Below are 19,140 nucleotides of genomic sequence, written 5' to 3' on the forward strand. Positions count from 1 at the left end.
CATACGACAAAAGATCACCCGTGTTGTAATTTTGTTCACAACGCAATTCTACATTGAACGAAGCAGCAGCAGATCAATTCGGTGATGGCATTCCCAATTGATTGAGAATTTCGTTTGTGATTTCTAAGCACAAACCTTCAATCATTATCAACGCTTCGTTGCAGATTTCTGCTGTGAAATCCATGTTCATATTGGAATTTTCCTTGCGTATTCGACGGAAAATATCTTCAGCCATGTGCTGCTTTGTTGATTCCGCAATTCCTACGCAACGACCCATTGTTATTGTGTTGTCTCTGTGGGAACGCTCCGTGTATTCGTCGTAACCATGAAGATTCGATACAGTATCGCTACTGTTACTTCCTATGCAATGATCTGTTCTAGCGTTTCCATAGGTTTGACTCTTCTGAATTCCAAATTCCAATTCCGGTTTTCAAAAGACGCATGTTTTTTACCTGTCACAGGTGTGACATCTATATAATGGGTATATAAAAACACGGGCGTATTCGAATGCAACATTGTGTCAAAATTTCGAAGCAACCGGTGAAGAACTTTCGGAGATTTTCGAGGTGTAACAAACGAACATTTACATTTTTATTTATATAGATATATATAGCTAAATCTCAATCAGTATCACCCCAGGCACTGACCAAGCCCAGCACACCACAGACTGCAGCAAGAAATGGACAGGTATAAAATTTATAACAAAAGAAAAATAAATTAAACCATGTTATCTTTGCAGACAATGAAGCAGCAATATACCAACAAAATTATGTAGTCCAACAGCAATTTATGGGGTACGCAGCAGTGTAGGTGGTTCAAGTACTACGCTACAAGCCGGAAGGGCGCGGGTTCGATTCTTGATGAGGTCACTGGCTTTATCAATTACCTAATCATTCCAGCTGCAGTGCAGCCCTGGGCTCAAGTCAGTCTCCAACAGAAATGAGTACCAGGAATCTTCCTGCGGAGTTAAGGATGGCTTGTGCATAAGGCTGACAACCTCACTACCATCCATGAGCTGACTGTCTAGAAAATGTGAGAGCCCCAACATCTCACAATCCTACGGGCCTCCACAGCCTGTTACATGCCTTACCTTTTTTTTTATCCTCACTTCATACACAAGCAGGAAGTCCTTATACTCTCAATTATGTAGGGATTTAATGTAAATGTTACTGCTAGAAAATTAGTGTATACTAAGCAGTCTCATTTGATGATGGCCCTATAGGACTGAAACAGGTAAAGCACATTTTATAAAAAAAAATAAAGTCTCTAACAACTACATGCTGTGCTGGATGGCTTTCAGCACTCTATCAGTTTACCAATACTCCTGTTGCAAATATTTGTTTCAATGATGACATGAGCTGCTAATAAAATGAAATGATGTTTGACTCACTGCTGGTGATCGAGATGGCCGAAGTCCCATATCTGGAGGAGCCCACTATGAGAGTAGCTCCGCCCACTGATGTACGTGTCATCCATGTGACTGTGACAACTCACTGCAAGATACTGGTTCAAGTGTGCAGTATGGTGAATAGCTTTCTGCAGAGGAACTGGACACCAGGCAGTAGCCCAAACTGGACCACCAGCAAAAAACACTGGAGTCCCTGTAATAGAAATGCCTTTCTTCATCACTTAAACCTGTCAGAGAAAGCATGAAATCATCAAGGTATCTGTCCTCAGATGTACTACTAAACAGCACTGCTCAGTACACCCCATAAATCATCATTTTGAAATTTAAACAATATTTTTACTGAAGGAAGTATTTCTTTGAGTGCACATGTTTTAATGACATTCAGCATGCCACTGTCAGGTTTACAATTTCTGTTTCTTAAAGTTTCACACCAAAGCTATACTCATTTTCCTTTGTACTATTTGCTTACATTCACATAAGTTAAATAGGAGGTTCTACAACGTTATCTTCTTAATAACTTAGGACAATCCTGCTCAGAATTCCTTGTATGCAAATGCTGCATTAACACACACAGGGAAGCATGGCAAACTGCCTATTGTATGCATGAGCCAAGACATCTTGTTCTGTATGTTAACTGTGATGCACATAAATGAGAACTTCCTTATGGTTATGCAAATCATGTGCAATCACATCAAATTCATTTTGTTGTGTGTATGGAAAAATCTCCTGTGGCATGGGGACATTTTCTGGAACTGGTGGCAAAATGAGCAACTTGTAAGTAGCTGTGGTTTTTCCCACATATCTCTTGCACTGATTGCAACTGCAACTTTTCTTCTGAAGCTCTTCACAACAGGCAATCTGTAATGGTACTGTTAGTCCAGTCTCTGTGCCTCTGACTGTAGGAGGTTCTCCCACTCTAGATTTTAACGACAAATATCCATCGTGTGATGTCTTCTGAAATCCTCTTCTATCCAGCAGCTTGTCTGACTCTGTAATAAGTCATTTGGCTAGTGAAGAGACGTGTAAGGTGTTTAAGTTTGTACCTTATGTTTTTCAAGTTAAAAAGTGTTCAACTTTAATTTATGAACATAAATGAAATGCTTAGATTACCTATATTAATACTGCAGCTGAATACTTTTCTTCCAAATTCTTGCTCTCCCAGAGATTTCTGCTCCAAAATGTATACTTTTTATAATCCCATACAAGCTAACATTAAGTGCACCACAACGAATGTGACAATAACAGGAGAAGAATGAAAGTCAAATTCCAGCTTCTGTAGTTTCCTACAGTCCCTGCTTAGGTCATGTTATACAGACTTGCATAAATGTGGGATAACACTACACTAGCTTAAATGTCTGACATTACAGTGAAACCCTATTAATGTGTTTCTCAAAAACATGAATAAACCGAGCAGATTTAGCAGGAAAATCACTTAAAATGCAAGCCCTATAAGGCAATCTCAAATTAATAAATTTATATAAAAATTCCTCATCTAAATTGAGGTTCACTTTCATCATGCATTTCATAAAATATTAAAAAATATGGTCAATTTGTTTGTGTTTTTCCATCATCAGTTGTCCAAGTAAATTTATGAACGTTACGAAATGAGAACATTGTGCTTTTGATAGTAAGACTTTTGGATGTGGCAAAGTTTACTAACACCAATATCATTACTAATTTCGTGTAAACTCTCATCCCCAACTTTTGGTTTGAAAATGTCTTCCCTACATACTTTGGGACTGAAATCTCCTAAGAAAATTTTCATACGATATTTACAGAATTTATCGAATAAAAGCTCTAGTTCTTTGTAGAACCTGTCCTTTATATCATCAGTTTTATCTTTTGTTGGGGCATGAACATTCAGGATGATGATATCACACCAGCAGCCTCTTTTCTTATTATTATTATTATTATTGGAGGGGGTGAGTTTCCCCATGCACCGCGACCAGTGGTCTATTGTACGTCCCCCTGTGATATTCTACCAGTCTCTATACCCTACCGATACTGGTGCGCACCATCAGTCCCGACTCAGCCAGCGAGTTCGGCCTCTACTGGCTGAGCGGCATCTAGATGCTTCCCCCATCTACCAGAGGCATCAGAGACTATTGTTGGGTGGGAAATGTCCTGGTAATTTGGCTCAGAGACCTCCTTGAGGCATGAGGTTCTTTTACATGCTGTAAAGCTACGACACGGGATCCACGGCTTAAGTCCCTCCCGGACGACTTGTTCCCTGAATTTTTCCGCCCTTAAAAATTCCACGACCTCCGCCGGGTTTGAACCCGCGTACCTTGAGTCANGAGTCACAAGGTGGGAATGTTACCCCTAGACTACGAAGGCCACTAAGCAACCTCTTAGTATTATGTACGATATAGCATCCTATCATTAACAAACTCTCCCCTCTTAACAGCTGATATGATTCTCTTATGCATGAAAAACTTGTACCTAATTTATGGTTCTTATTCCCCTTTCCATAGAAAATGTATATTCGCCTGCTGGATTGGTGCCACCTCTGTCCCATCTGACCTCCTGTACTCCCACTAAATCTAACCTATATTTTGAGATTTCTTCTGACACTGCTCTGAGTGAATCTGCCTTATATATACTTCTAACATTCCAAGTACCAAATCTCATATCCCTTTTCTTTCGCTTAGGTCATTTAACCAAGGAATCTGTCCAGGTCCGAGGTTTCTTGTGATCTTTTGCAACTAGTTTATTTCTTATGGTGAGGAATTGTTAGCCCCATGCCCAAACCTCAAGCTGGAAGACCACCCCTTGTTGGCTGTCTGTAACTGCTTATTGAATATATTTGTAGCTACTCTCCATATCTGGAGGTCCTTCCAACATATGCAACCTGAGGACACACCATGACGTGGTGACAAGGGATCCACTCACGGCATTCGCATATACTTCAGGTCCCAATCGTTCAGGGCAGCTGATTGTGATACTGGCCACTATCTGGTGGTGGCAAAAGCAAGGCAGAGACTGGCAGTGAGTAAACACACAATGCAGAGAGTTCATATGGAGATTTGAACAATGTAAGACGTGAAACCAGCAGGCATTTCAAGAATAAAAAGAGGGAATATATGTGTGGGAACCCCCACATACTAACACGCAGCTTCGTCTGTCTAACAGACAGCATTCAACTTCTGCTCAAGCCAAGTCAATGTCACATTATGGCCAGCACTTATATTTATACAGCACTCGATGTCCAGCCCACCTGTAGATCATCACGTGCGCTAGCCAATCAGTGCTCACAATCGCAACTGCAACTTTAGCTCCGCCCAACAAGCATGGTATAAAAGGCGGAGCTCAAAACACGCTATCATCAGTTCTTTGATCGTCCTCACTACGACAAAGACAACTAAAGCAGCTACTCTGACATCATGAAGTAGCAACAGCTCTCCAGCAACCGCACCAAGACAACGGCTTTGTCATCTCCCACACCATAGGCAGCTGTTCTTAATGGCACAAGCAGCACCACATCACCAGCCAGCCAGACCAGCTGAATGGCCATGAAGAAGACCTGGTCTGCTACAAAGCAGCTAATGCTACTAGTGCAAGCACAGTCAAACAAACGGCCCTTTTCAGGGCCCGCAAGCATGTGAGCAGCTATTCTGTACATTCGAGAATAACATATATAATTGTTAGTTTTATGTGGTTCTCTTAGAACATCGACATCCCACATATGAAAGACAAAATTGATGAGCATGTAATGAACAGTAAGAGACCTGTATAGAGGAACAGATGACATTAAGAGGGGTTACCAACCTAGAAGTAACTTAGTGGAGGATGAGAATGGTGATCTGCTTGCAGATTCCCAAAACATTATGAATAGGAGGAAGAACTACTTCTCTGTTATTGAATGTACATAGGGTTAGTGATGTTAGGCAAACAGAAATACATACAGCTGAGCTGTTATTACCTGATCCTAGGCCTTTTGAGGTTGAAACTGTTATTGCAAAATTGAAAAAGTATAATTCGCCAGGTATTGATCAAATTCCGGCAGAACTTATTCAAGCATCAAGTGGTTCAAGAATTCAAGCATTCGGTTCTAAGATCCACAATCTAATTACTTCTATTTGGAATAAGGAAGAATTGCATGATCAGTGGAAGAAGTTTATTATTGTACCAGTTCAGAAGAAGGGTGATAAAACTGATTGTAGTAATTAATGTTGGATATCACTGCTATCAATGTCATACAAAATTTTATCCAATATTCTTCTCTCAAGGTTAAGTCCATACATAAATGAAATTATTGGGGATCATCAGTGTGGGTTTCGACATAAGAGATCAACTATTGATCAGATCTTTTGCATACATCAGATACTGGAGAAAAAATGGGAGTACAATGAGACAGCACATCAGGTACTCGTTGACTTCAAGAAAGCCTATGATTCAGTTAGGAGGAAAGTATTGTTCAATATTCTGATAGAGTTTGGGATACCCATGGAACTAGTTAGGTTGATTAAAATGTGCTTAAATGAAATGTATCGTAAAGTCCATACAGACAGATATTTGTCTGATAATTTCCTATCCAGAATGGTCTAAAACAAGGAGATTCTTAATCATAACTGCTTTTCACCTTTGCTTTAGAATATGCCATTAGGAATGTCCAGGAAAACCAGGTGGGACTGAAATTAAATGAGACACATCAGCTGTTGGTCTGTGCCAATGTGACTCTACTGGGTGATAATATAGAAAATATTAAAAGAAACCCACAAACTTTAATTGGCGCTAGTAAGGAGGTTGGTCTATAAGTACACAGAGAAAACTAAGTATATCTTGCTGTCTCATCACCAGAATGCAGGGCAAAATCATGACATAAAGATAGGTAACAGATGATTTGAAAATGTGGCACACTTCATATATTTGGGAATGACTATAAGAAATCAAAGCCTGATTCAGGAGGAAATTAAGAGGAGACTGAACTTGGGTAATGCTTGCTTCCATTCAGCCCAAAACCTTTTGTCTTCTCCTCTGTTCTCCAAAAACATAAAAATTAGAATATACAAAACTATAATTTTGTCTGTTGCTTTGTATGGGTGTGAAACTTTGTCTCTGCCATTAAGAGAGGAACATAGACTGAGGGTGATTGAGAACAGGGTGTTGAGGAGAATATTTGGACCAAAGAGAGATGAAGTGACAGGAGGTTGGAGAAAACTGCATGATGAGGAGCTTCATAACTCATATTCTTCTTCAAGTATAATTATAATAATCAAATCAAGAAGGATGAGGTGGGCTTGGCATGTAGCACAAATTGGGGAGAAGAGGAATGCATATGGGAAAGACACATGGAAAGAGACAACTGGAGTGACCGAGGCGTAGGTGAGTGGACAATATTAAATTGGATCTTAGAGAGAAAGGATGGGGTGGTATCGATTGGATTGATCTGGCTCAGAATAGGGACCAGTGGAGGGCTCTTGTGAACAAGATAATGAACCTTTGGGCTCCATAAAATGGTGGAAAGTTCTTGAGTGACTGCACAATTGGCGGCTTCTCAAGAAGGGCTCAGCTCCATGAGTGACTGAGTGATTACATAAAAATATTGTCAAGTGTTAGTGACTAGACATGGGGTTTGGATTGATCAGTGGATTTATAGAACATTTGTAACTACAAAGTATCATGCCACTCTCACTAATCTACAGACTTTCAAAAGCACTAGAGCAGATGCCAATATTCAGACTGTTACAGTATGCACTGTTGATATGCAGTGGCTCCCAACAATGGACATTCCTCTACTTCATGCAGACATCCTTAGCAGCTGGCATCTACCTCATAGCTGACTCTCACTCTCAACTACAACTGATTGGCTTGTCCTGTATGTCTTTGTTACATAGCTTTGGTACAAACTGCAAAGAAAACATTGCTTCCAAGAATTCTCCCATTGTTGCGTGACGTGTTAAGCGGCCATTTCCCTGTGATGGCCTGGGTATTGTTGAGGCAGAAGTATATTCACTGGTTGCCACGGAAACATCTTTACCACCTGCTGCCTAGCAATGGCTGTCTCTACTCATTCCAGTATTCCAGCCTTTAGTCATCATGTCCCATTGCTCCCTCATTAAGGCTGATTGTCTCAAGGGGCCTACAGGCTTACTGCCATTTCTTCTTTTCTGAGAGGAGGAGCTCATGATGTCTGTCATTGTCCTTGCAAATGGCAATTCAACATTGTGCTAAGGTCACAATATTGATAATTGCATCATAGTTGACTTGGTGTCCAAGTGCAGATAATGCATAACATTATTACACACAAATACATTCTTCTAACCATGTGTATAAACATTGGTCAAGAACTGTATGTCTGTCTGATGGGAATGCTGCTTATTCCACTGCCTATTTTAAAGTCAAATACAGGCCTCATGAGAATGTGTACACACATGTACAGCTCCAGTACCACAGCATACATACGAGTATATCCCACCATGACCACCAAGATAGAGCAATTCTACCACTCTCTCCTGTCTCAAACCACTGTCTAACAAACTCTCCTCTCTCAACACACTGCCCCTGTCTCAATGCGCAGCCTTGCAAATTTTCTCCCAAGAACGTTCCATTTAATTTTAACATTTCTTTCCTGTCAGAACACAATTCTCACTTATCACTGAAGTCCAACATACTCCATCAGATTTGAGGTTCTCGCGGCAATAATTGTGAAGTTATGCAGTCTGGTGGGCACTAGACTACACGATATCACACCCCAGAAGACAGCAGTCTTGATATACTGTAGTTGTGAACTAAAGGATCAATGTAGGTAAATCTGCTACTGTCAGTCCTTCGCAATCTGCATGTTAAATAAAGCTAACAGAGAGTATTACATGGGTACAATATAAATTTGGAGTTTGTTATGTCCGTTTTGGCAGGAAAACCTTATAGGTGGGAAACATGTCAAGAAGCTAACATTTAAATAAATCATGTTAGGATAAATTTGGGAGCAAAGAATTTTATAATTCAAGGCAAACTAATGTCTTAAGCAGCGTTGTCTTACAAAAGTTGTACTATATTTAGCTACCTTACCCTCAATGACCTGAGCTTCAAAGAGCTTGAGGCGATGCCACTGTTTGACTGCTTTCTGCGGCCACGCCAGCACCCTGTGTTTCATGGAGAGATGGGACACCTGAACTGACTCTTTAGTTCTAGGCAGGTAAGGTGCAGCAGCTGCAGCAGTCAGAGGTATCCAGTCATCAGGTGTAGAATGAATGTTGGGGTACAATGACTGCATGTAGTTCTCTAGGTGACTGAAAACAAGCATCACTGCACTGTAAGTGGCATCTACTATCAGCACCAAGTTTTAAAAGCACTTGCCAACAAAAAGGTGTACTGTAAGGTTCCAAAAAGGATGAACCCCACACCTTTTAACTAAAAGAACTTGCCATGGGCAAGGTTTATTGTAGCAGATGTGTGAGGGCTTTATTCAAATTACTTTCCTTCACTGACAATGACAAGATAGATTCATACCATAGACTGCCAAACTCCTGTTTTAACACCCCCAAGGGGTTGTTGTTGTTGTTGTTGTTGTTGTTGTTGTTGTTGCTGCTTCTGCTGCTGTGGCTGTATGGCATTGAAATAAGTGATTTCAGGGACTGTTCTTGCCAAATCAAGATATATCTGTAGAGGAATCTATGGAAGGGCCATTTATGATCTGAACAAGTACAGGCAGGACATTCAATGAAAGATGAATCCTGGCAGCAGTGTAGAGCAGACACAACATTTCTCACAGATTGTTGCTGTTAACTTTGGACAGTATAATGAGTCATTAGCGCTGATAAACACGCACCATCCGATGGTCTGATCTTGTCAATGCAGTAAGTCACATTAATAGTAGGTCTCTGTTAGAGGTGTTGATAGGCGGTCGACATTTATACCGAAATGAAGTTCACTATTGAAGAGCATGTGTTTATTGCCAAAACTTTTGCAAGGAAAAAACTTACAGAAAATTTAGCAGTAAGTTTTGTAGCAAATATCCTGGCTTGCCAATTCCCATAAAATCGTGTGTATCCACGATTGTGAAAGAGTGGCAGGCTACAGGTTCAGTGTGTGACATAAAGAAGCAATCGAAGAGGACTGTACCGACTGAAGAAAGGGTTCAGGATATTGAGGCATGACTATAGATCAGTCCTCAAAAATTGTTAAGGTGCTTAGCACAGGAAACCAGTGCGTCACTAGGATCTGCTTTCATGGCCACAAAATTAATCAAATTATTGTTTTTCATTGCGTGCATCCTGTTGTGTTTATATCAATTTTTTATTGGGATCCGTTGTAACACAAGAACGAAACGGTCTGGGTCAACATTACCTTAGCTGCATGTTTTGGCTTTCAAAGCCGTCATGAGGCAAATACATGGTTACTGCACTCGCACACTATTGAACTGCATTTCAATGTGACAAGAGAGCTGTCAAGTATCAAGCTCTATAGTAACACTGAAGTGCAGTTCAACAGTGTGTGAGTGCAGTAACAACATATTTGCCTGATGATGGCTTTAAAAGCCAAAACATGCAGCTAAGGTGATGCTAACCTAGACTGTTTCATTATGTTATGACGGATCCCAATAAAGAATTAATCAAATTACGTGTGTTATTTCATTCTGCAGAGCTTCAGTGGTGCGAGGATTAATCTTGTAGACTTTTCCTTTTAGGTTTCACCAAATATAAAAATCACAAAAACTGAGATCAGGGGATCTGGGAGGCCACAGTTTTCTGCTAATTATTCTGTCTTCAAAGGCTTCGTCTATTGCGACCATGGGTGCATCAGCCGTATGTGCTGTAGCTTTGTCTTGCTGAAAATACCAATTTTGTCTTTCTTCAATAGTCAGCTGATTGAAGAACTGATTCAGTATATCATTAATGCAGCAGTCAGAGTTCACGGTTTCATGAAAAAAGGGGGGGGGCAATGATTTGCTGTGGACTTACAGAACACCACACCCCCACCTTTTCACTATGTAATGGCACTTACTGTATGGCATGAGGATTTTCAGTGCTCCATATTCTTACACTTTGTGCACTGACATGGCCACGAACATGAAACCACGCTTCATCAATCATGAACAGAAGCTGTGGAACCACAATTCCATTGTGCACATTTTGCAGCAGCCAGTTGCAAAAACAAATTCTTGCTGCATAATCTGGTCCTCTCAGCTCATGTACAACTGTTATTTTATACAGGCAAAATTGATTAATTTTGTGGTTGTGAAAACAGATCCTAGTGAAACACCAGTTTCCTTAATGATTTTCAAGGACTGATCTCTAGTTGTCCCTCAGTATCCCTAACCTTTTCTTTAGTCAGCACAATCCTCTTTGATTGCTTCTTTATGTCACACATTGAAACTGTGGCCTGCCACTTTTCCACAAGCTTGGGTACACACGACTTTGTGGGAACTGGTGAGTCAGGATATTTACAACGAAACTTATGGATACATTTTCTGTTAAGTTTTTTGCCTTGCAAATGTTTTGACAATAAACACATGCTGTTCAATAGTGAACTTCATTTCAGTATCAATGGTGACCACCTATTGACACCTCTAACAATGACTGACTACTAATGTGACTTACTGCAATGATAAGATCAGACCACCTGACGGGGCATGTTTATCAGGGCTAATGACTCATTCTGCTATTGGCAGTTACAGCAGCAATCTGTGAGAAATGTTGTGTCTGCTCTATGCTGTGACAAGGTTTTCTCTATCACTGAATGCCCTGTATCTTACACTGAAGTCTTCAAAGTTTAATGATGCATCAGTAGGCTATTTATGGCACCATTCTGTTCATATGGGCAACTGAAACGTCAGCCCACTCTTATCACGGCTGCCATAAACAAAACAACTGCCATGTTTTGAAGTTAGTGGAGCTCTTACTCGAGCATGGCTGAACTGTGTATTTCTACAGCTCATCTGCTATGGCAGAGAAACTACAGAAGTTGTTCACAAACCAGTTTGTGATGGTACTTTGAAACTGATCAGAAAAAATGTTCTGAAAGCTGGAAAACAAGTTAAAAAATGGTGAAATTACATCACAGCACTGGTGATCTGTAATGGTAACAGCATTATAAAAAATGTGATCATGACAGCATGTACCACACAGATGAAACAAAAAAATGTAATATGCAAAGGAAGGGAGAAAATCAAGCTTTTGTGTGCACTGGATAATAACACATGGGAGGGGTTAATGTAAAAGATCAGTTCCTGGTGACTTATCTGACTGAGTGGAAATGCATGGATGAAGTGGTACATAAAGATGTTTTGCAGGCTGACCAACACTGCAGTACTAAATGCTATGATTGTATTACACAGCTATAATATAGGGAATCAGGAGGCCTGTGACTCTTTAGAGTGAAGCTGGTAGAATGGTTACCCTGGTTTAGTGACGCCATTGCATGGAGTGTCCTTAGACCAGTGGTTCTCAACCTTTATGAGACCGCGGCCCAGTAAGTTTATTTTTATAAGACGAGGGCCTAGTCCCAACAAATTTACTCATAAATACCTTTCCAGTTTTGTTAAAATTCCTGCATTAAGCTAACATAACATTTGTAATTAATTATAGCATAATCATAACGGGTATTAGTACACTTATGTATACGGTGTGGCATGCTGACAAACATAAAATTACATTTAAATTAGTTATCAATTACTGGACTAATGAAATCTTGTAGCACTTTGTAGTCTCCTCAGACAAACATCATTAAATTAATTTGTGCTAATTATCATTGACCTATCCCACGCTGATCACCAAAAACTTATGTTATTCAGCATAAAATTGATTATTGTATTATTAAATTGATTTTAATGATGTTGGTTTGAGAAAAACGGCAGTGAGAAAAATATTTATGCATTGTAACTCACCATAGAAGTCAGATGAGTAGGGGAAGAAGCAGAAGGATGTCAACTTGCCAGTGAAACACTTATTATCACATACACACGCCAAATAATTATATATGTAATGTATGTAATTTGATAAATAAAAATGTATGAATCTCTCAATTCTAAACACTACTTACAACACTAATTAATATTTTGGTTTTAAAGATGCAGCACTTTAACACAGCAATTATAAGTTATTGGAAAGTTAAACTTAGTTTCTTTTATCACAACTGAGGTTGGAAGGTTTTAGTTAGGCTAGTGAGACTTCTGTTTGTGTTTTCTGTCCGTTAGCTTATTAATTCTGGGATGAATTGAACTGAGAGCCAAACGGAGACAGTTAGAAAGTTGCAGGCAGTTCCTCTGTTNCTGCATTAAGCTAACATAACATTTGTAATTAATTATAGCATAATCATAACGGGTATTAGTACACTTATGTATACGGTGTGGCATGCTGACAAACATAAAATTACATTTAAATTAGTTATCAATTACTGGACTAATGAAATCTTGTAGCACTTTGTAGTCTCCTCAGACAAACATCATTAAATTAATTTGTGCTAATTATCATTGACCTATCCCACGCTGATCACCAAAAACTTATGTTATTCAGCATAAAATTGATTATTGTATTATTAAATTGATTTTAATGATGTTGGTTTGAGAAAAACGGCAGTGAGAAAAATATTTATGCATTGTAACTCACCATAGAAGTCAGATGAGTAGGGGAAGAAGCAGAAGGATGTCAACTTGCCAGTGAAACACTTATTATCACATACACACGCCAAATAATTATATATGTAATGTATGTAATTTGATAAATAAAAATGTATGAATCTCTCAATTCTAAACACTACTTACAACACTAATTAATATTTTGGTTTTAAAGATGCAGCACTTTAACACAGCAATTATAAGTTATTGGAAAGTTAAACTTAGTTTCTTTTATCACAACTGAGGTTGGAAGGTTTTAGTTAGGCTAGTGAGACTTCTGTTTGTGTTTTCTGTCCGTTAGCTTATTAATTCTGGGATGAATTGAACTGAGAGCCAAACGGAGACAGTTAGAAAGTTGCAGGCAGTTCCTCTGTTTCGTTTTAAGCACAGACATGGCAGAAAATCCAGTTTCACAAAGATGTGTGGTAACAAAGAAGAAACCTCACTGCTATTTCATGTAAATTTGGATATTCATTTTCCATTCTTATCCAGAACTTCGAACTACTCGTAGTATTAAAAGTACTTTCCAGTCCTTTGTCCGATGATAATTCAATAAGTTGAAGGGTTTCTTCATGGGAAAGGGCTGTCTCTTTGTGTTCAACAAAAGGGGTTCACAATCCACATATTTTGCCTCTGGGGATCCTCATGTTCAGGATAATATTTTTCAAACGACAAGAACAACATCTTCAAGTGGGCTGCAATAATATCTGAAACTGAATCTGTGAATATAAATCATCTGCTTCCATAATACAATCTGAGTATGACTGAAACATTTCTACACNACAACACTAATTAATATTTTGGTTTTAAAGATGCAGCACTTTAACACAGCAATTATAAGTTATTGGAAAGTTAAACTTAGTTTCTTTTATCACAACTGAGGTTGGAAGGTTTTAGTTAGGCTAGTGAGACTTCTGTTTGTGTTTTCTGTCCGTTAGCTTATTAATTCTGGGATGAATTGAACTGAGAGCCAAACGGAGACAGTTAGAAAGTTGCAGGCAGTTCCTCTGTTTCGTTTTAAGCACAGACATGGCAGAAAATCCAGTTTCACAAAGATGTGTGGTAACAAAGAAGAAACCTCACTGCTATTTCATGTAAATTTGGATATTCATTTTCCATTCTTATCCAGAACTTCGAACTACTCGTAGTATTAAAAGTACTTTCCAGTCCTTTGTCCGATGATAATTCAATAAGTTGAAGGGTTTCTTCATGGGAAAGGGCTGTCTCTTTGTGTTCAACAAAAGGGTTCACAATCCACATATTTTGCCTCTGGGGATCCTCATGTTCAGGATAATATTTTTCAAACAACAAGAACAACATCTTCAAGTGGGCTGCAATAATATCTGAAACTGAATCTGTGAATATAAATCATCTGCTTCCATAATACAATCTGAGTATGACTGAAACATTTCTACACTACTTGTTGCATCACAAACCCCTTCAATTCGAGATTTCTTAACACCAAAATTAAACAAAGTCCCCTCTCTCTTATTCATATTAAAATTTAAATCACTCGGGTTCTGAAACAAGCACTTACGTACACACTGCAATGCTTCTACTGAACAGTATTCAGCATTACTTGATTTGAGAACTGGATACAGACTGCTTTGATCTTCAATTTCAGTGGAAACATTTTCTTTATACTTCCTTGCTGGTAGGTCACTTACATTTGCAACACAGATGTTATTTTGCTCAGTTCTGAGAACAGAGGATATGCCGCCCATTGTTGTAATCGGCTTGCAGGCAATTTTTATGACTGGTCATAAACATCAGTATTGCCTTTCCCGAACGTTGAAAGATTTGGATGTCTGAAAATTCCTGATCATTCATGAATACTTCCATGTTTAAAAATATGCAGCTTGGTCACTGATATTTGCTACACAGATTTAGGTGTTCTCCGTGTCTGAGCTTCTCAACACAAATATTATTCTCCTCAGAATATGTCTACTGTAAAATATTTATTCATGAAAAATGCTCAGAAAATGAAATATTCCAGAAGAGCCTCTCGCAGCCCAGTTTAACTGATGTCAGGGCCCACTACTGGGCCACGGCCCGGCGGTTGAGAAGCACTGCCTTACACTGAAGTTGGAGGAGAAGCCTTTCTGCTATAGAGGATGGCTGTGAATTTACTAAATGACAAGGGGTGGTCCTTCAACATGGGAGTTGGCCATGGTGCTGACATTTCCTCACTGTAAACTAAAAAGTTCTGGGAAGAACTAATTGCCTAATTAGTTATTTATTTAATTCAGCTGGTGAAAGGTCTGTTTGTTCAGTGTCAAGTCAGCCTTTGTCAGACAATATAATGCTGCAGCTTATTGAAAGCTTGAACCTCCTACCAACAGAGAGGAAATAAAATCCACAAAGACGAGACAAGGGTATAAAACAGAAACATGATGACCAAAGTGTACTGGTGTGAAAAGTATGAAAATTGAATATGTTTTGACTGTCTGAAGACTACCACACTAAACTGAACACCTACATGGTGATCATTACAGTGCAGATTTATGTGTGTTCAGAAAAATCCACTTCAAAGGTAATGAAATTCAATTCCATACACATTTGCTGCATAGGTATCTAAACAATTTTAGAGATTTGAAGCAAATCCAAGAAATGTTTTCAATAAATTAGACGCTTACAGTTCTAAATATCCTTCGTCCACAGATAATGAGTCTATGTCTGTCACTGCAGGATTTAGCATTTACACAATGTGGAGATGAATCTCTTACATGCAACTGAGAAAAGAAAAACAGTTTAATTCATTTCTGAAAATGGCTGTTATTTGGACATGTAAGGAAAATGGATGACAGAAGGTTATGAAAAATAGCACTGGAATGACAAATGGATCAGTGTAAGAATCAAGCAGCAGATGACTGAAGAGTGATGTGATACAATGTAATGCAGTAGAAGGGCACTGTCTTCTAGTATGTAACACCATGTAGTTCAGCAAAAGTCAAACAGTGTTTGGGAGGAACTTAAATCTTCAGGGCTGAAGAGTAAGCCAAGCAAGAAACCAGCATGAAGGAGGCAGGAAGCAGATTCATTTATTAGGGAAAACCTGAGGCTAAACAGAAAAGAGCAAGGAACTGCAAGACAACTCATCAGGTCCCATCGGACTACACGGCATTATATCCCAGCAAGCATTATGCTTGCTGCTTCCTTTGCTTACTCTTCAATACTGAAGATGGAGGCAATAGATTCCTCTGATATGATGGTATACTTCTACCAGACTATATGGTGTCATATCCCAGAAGACAACACTCCTCACTGTCATCCTAATGAGAACTGCCAATTTAACCCTGAAGAGAAATGTTTATGGGGAGGCCACACACAGAACTGTGGATATAAAAGCACAATCTACAGCAAATATATTGTGGCCATTGCTAGTGAACAGCTCTGAAACAATAGTTAACAACATTGTTTCTAGGCAATGGCTCGGTAAACACATTTCCATGGCAATGGAGACGCATGCAACAACAGAGGTACTGCTGGAAATGGGGTTTTCTGTGCTGGTCTGTGGCAAAGAGTTATAAGAAAGACAACTAGGGCAACCAAGTCAGTTCTGAATGTGAATATGTGGAGAAAAGAACACACAGTTGGAAGGGAGCCACTGTTAAGAGGGGACCTGAGCCTGGAAGCAGAGGACTAGCCATTGTTAGAAGCTGTTACCAGAAAACTACTAGTGAAGATACTGTTGGTTGGAAAAGACTTGTGAAGTGTGGAACTCAATGATGGCACTGTAATTACTTGTGGTTCAAAGTTGTAAGTATAAGTGGTCAATAAATCCAGGATCCAATCCAAAACCCATGCAGAGAGACTCTACATACTACATGACAATTACTTACAAAGTCAATGTCCACTTCACTGCTGGTACATATGGCTTGTCACCAGATACAGGACAACTTGGCTCTCTGGATAAGAACATCATCTTGTTGGCTGTCTCTGACAAGTAACAAAACTACTGTTAAGTTAGATTTTGTTCTTTCTTGTAAGCTTCTAATTGAAGGGATGAATAGGACTAAGTGGACATACATAGGGTGGCTATAAAATAGCTGGACTTATGCTATAAAATCTGTTATTCATCTAATCACATAATGGAAATATTATCAACTTCAAAGTGGTCCGCTCCCCGACCCCTACACTGCTCCATGTGAATTTTCCACAGTTGGAAGCAATGCTGGAGGTCGTTTTCAGATAGCTTCTTCATTACCTCCGTTGCTTCTGCCTTCACTGCATCTACAGACTCCAAACAGGTTCCTTTTAATGCAGACTTGATCTTTGATACTAAAAAAAAATTACACAGAGCTAGGTCTGGTGAGTACAGTGGATGTTCCAACACGGGGATCTTGTGCTTCGGAAGAATCCATGAGCCTATTTCCTCAATTCAGGTCTTTATCTTTTCACTCATTCACAATAAGCTGTCAAAACCTCCTATAGTAGACCTGGTTACCTGTCTGACCTTCAGGCACCTAATCAACGTGAACATTCCTTCGGGTATCAAAAAAAGATGATCATCATTGCTTTGGAATTGGACTTGTTCTTCCATGCTTTTCTTTTCTTGGTGACCTCTTTCAATGCATTGATTGGCACTTAGTTTCTGTGTCATACTGAAAAAATCATGATTCATCACAAGTGATTACATTTCCTAAAAAGTATGGATCATTTTCAACGCTTCGAAGGATGTCAGCGCAAATGTTCATTAGAGTTTCCTTTCACTCAGGAGTGATGTTCTCAGCACCATCTTCAAGCACACGATTTTCATGTTAAAATGTTCAGGTAAAATCTGGTGAACACTTTCTTTATCAATTTTAGATAATTCAGCAACTGCTTGAATGCTCAGGCAATGATTCTTTCGAACAATTTCAATGACTCTTTCAATGTTAGCATTTGTGTTTTATGTGCAAGGCCAACCAGGATGCAGATCATCTTCGATTTCTCCCCTCCCCGCTTTAAATCTTTTGAACCATTCAAAAAGATAGGCACTCATCACCATAAACTTCAATCAACAAACTGTACATTTCTGTAGTGGATTTTCCAAGTTTTGCGAGGAATTTAACATTGACATGTTGCTCTACTTTAACGCTTAACATAATGTGACGTGGATGGTGCAACAGGAAGTAGGGGTCACGTGAACTCTGTGGTCTGCGAGTGACGCCACATACCCCCACCCCTTCCATTAACACGCAACACTCGGTAAACACCTCCTCCCCCGCGGTGACGTGGCAGAAGAGCGACTGTGTTGTTACCAAGGGATACTGTGGTTGCTATGCAGCAATAAACAGCTCTCGACAGCTCTCTTGACACGGCGTCAAGAAACAGTGGTACATATCACGTAACTGTTTTCTGTGTTGTCTGTGCCAAGGCTAAATAATGAGCAGCGAACACTATTCAGTAGTTAGAGTAGTGAGTATTGAACCAAGTACTAGAGAAAGAGTAACCAGTTAATTGCAGTCTAGTATTTGTGATACTGCTGATGGCAGTAATTGTGAGATTGTAAGAGCGAGTGGAATAAATTCGCTATATCCAATATGGCGTGAAGTTATTTGTCGTGTTATACACCCAACACGTGACAATAATTCTGATGGAGGTCAAATACATGGTCCACTTCATACAAAGGCTGATACTGCACTGTTGGCCATATGGCCTTGGAAGTGTTACGGTTGATGGAGGGGAGAGGACAAGTTAATGTGCCACCTTGCTCCCTGTTGCGAAGGCCACAGGGAGTTGGCAAAAAAAGCAGTCCGGTTATTCTATAGCTCCTCGTAGTGTACTCAGGAGAAGCACTTGCAGGAGGGTAGAGATCAACTAAAAATCTTTTTAGTAATATCATACTGTCGTGTGTTGGGTGTATAACGCGACAAATAACTTCACGCCGTATTGAATATAGCGAATTTTATTTCACATTCACTCTTACAATCACACAATTTCCAGATTCACAATTACTGCCATCGGCAGTATCACAAATGCTACACTGCAAATGCTGGTAACTCGTAAATGCTGCCTTGAGAACTAACTCGTAGGCTTGCTCGGAACTCACTTGGAACTAACTGTGAATTGTCTTCGCTGCTCCGTATCTAGCCTCATTCCGGACAACACAGAAAACAGCCACGTAATAGGCACCACTGTTGTCTGCCGCTGTCATGCTAGCAACGCTGTGTACTGCTGTTATTACCGTCGT

The 19,140-nt window shown here is 39.5% G+C and overlaps 1 protein-coding gene across 4 annotated transcripts in view; it reads right to left on the reverse strand.

The window, feature by feature from the left end:
- LOC111872240 overlaps nt 1-19,140 on the reverse strand; it is a 103,054-nt gene that overhangs the window by 43,387 nt on the left and 40,527 nt on the right. For all 4 annotated transcript variants that reach the window (XM_033754621.1, XM_033754623.1, XM_033754622.1 and 1 more), the window contains 3 exons: nt 16,808-16,904; nt 8,420-8,640; nt 1,391-1,601 (listed from right to left, as the gene is read on the reverse strand). In XM_033754621.1, the coding sequence (XP_033610512.1) occupies nt 1,391-1,601; nt 8,420-8,640; nt 16,808-16,904 (529 nt within the window). The remainder of the gene's footprint in view (nt 1-1,390; nt 1,602-8,419; nt 8,641-16,807; nt 16,905-19,140) is intronic.

This window comes from Cryptotermes secundus, unplaced genomic scaffold (genome assembly GCF_002891405.2).
Source record: "Cryptotermes secundus unplaced genomic scaffold, Csec_1.0 scaffold860, whole genome shotgun sequence".
NCBI lineage: Eukaryota > Metazoa > Arthropoda > Insecta > Blattodea > Kalotermitidae > Cryptotermes > Cryptotermes secundus.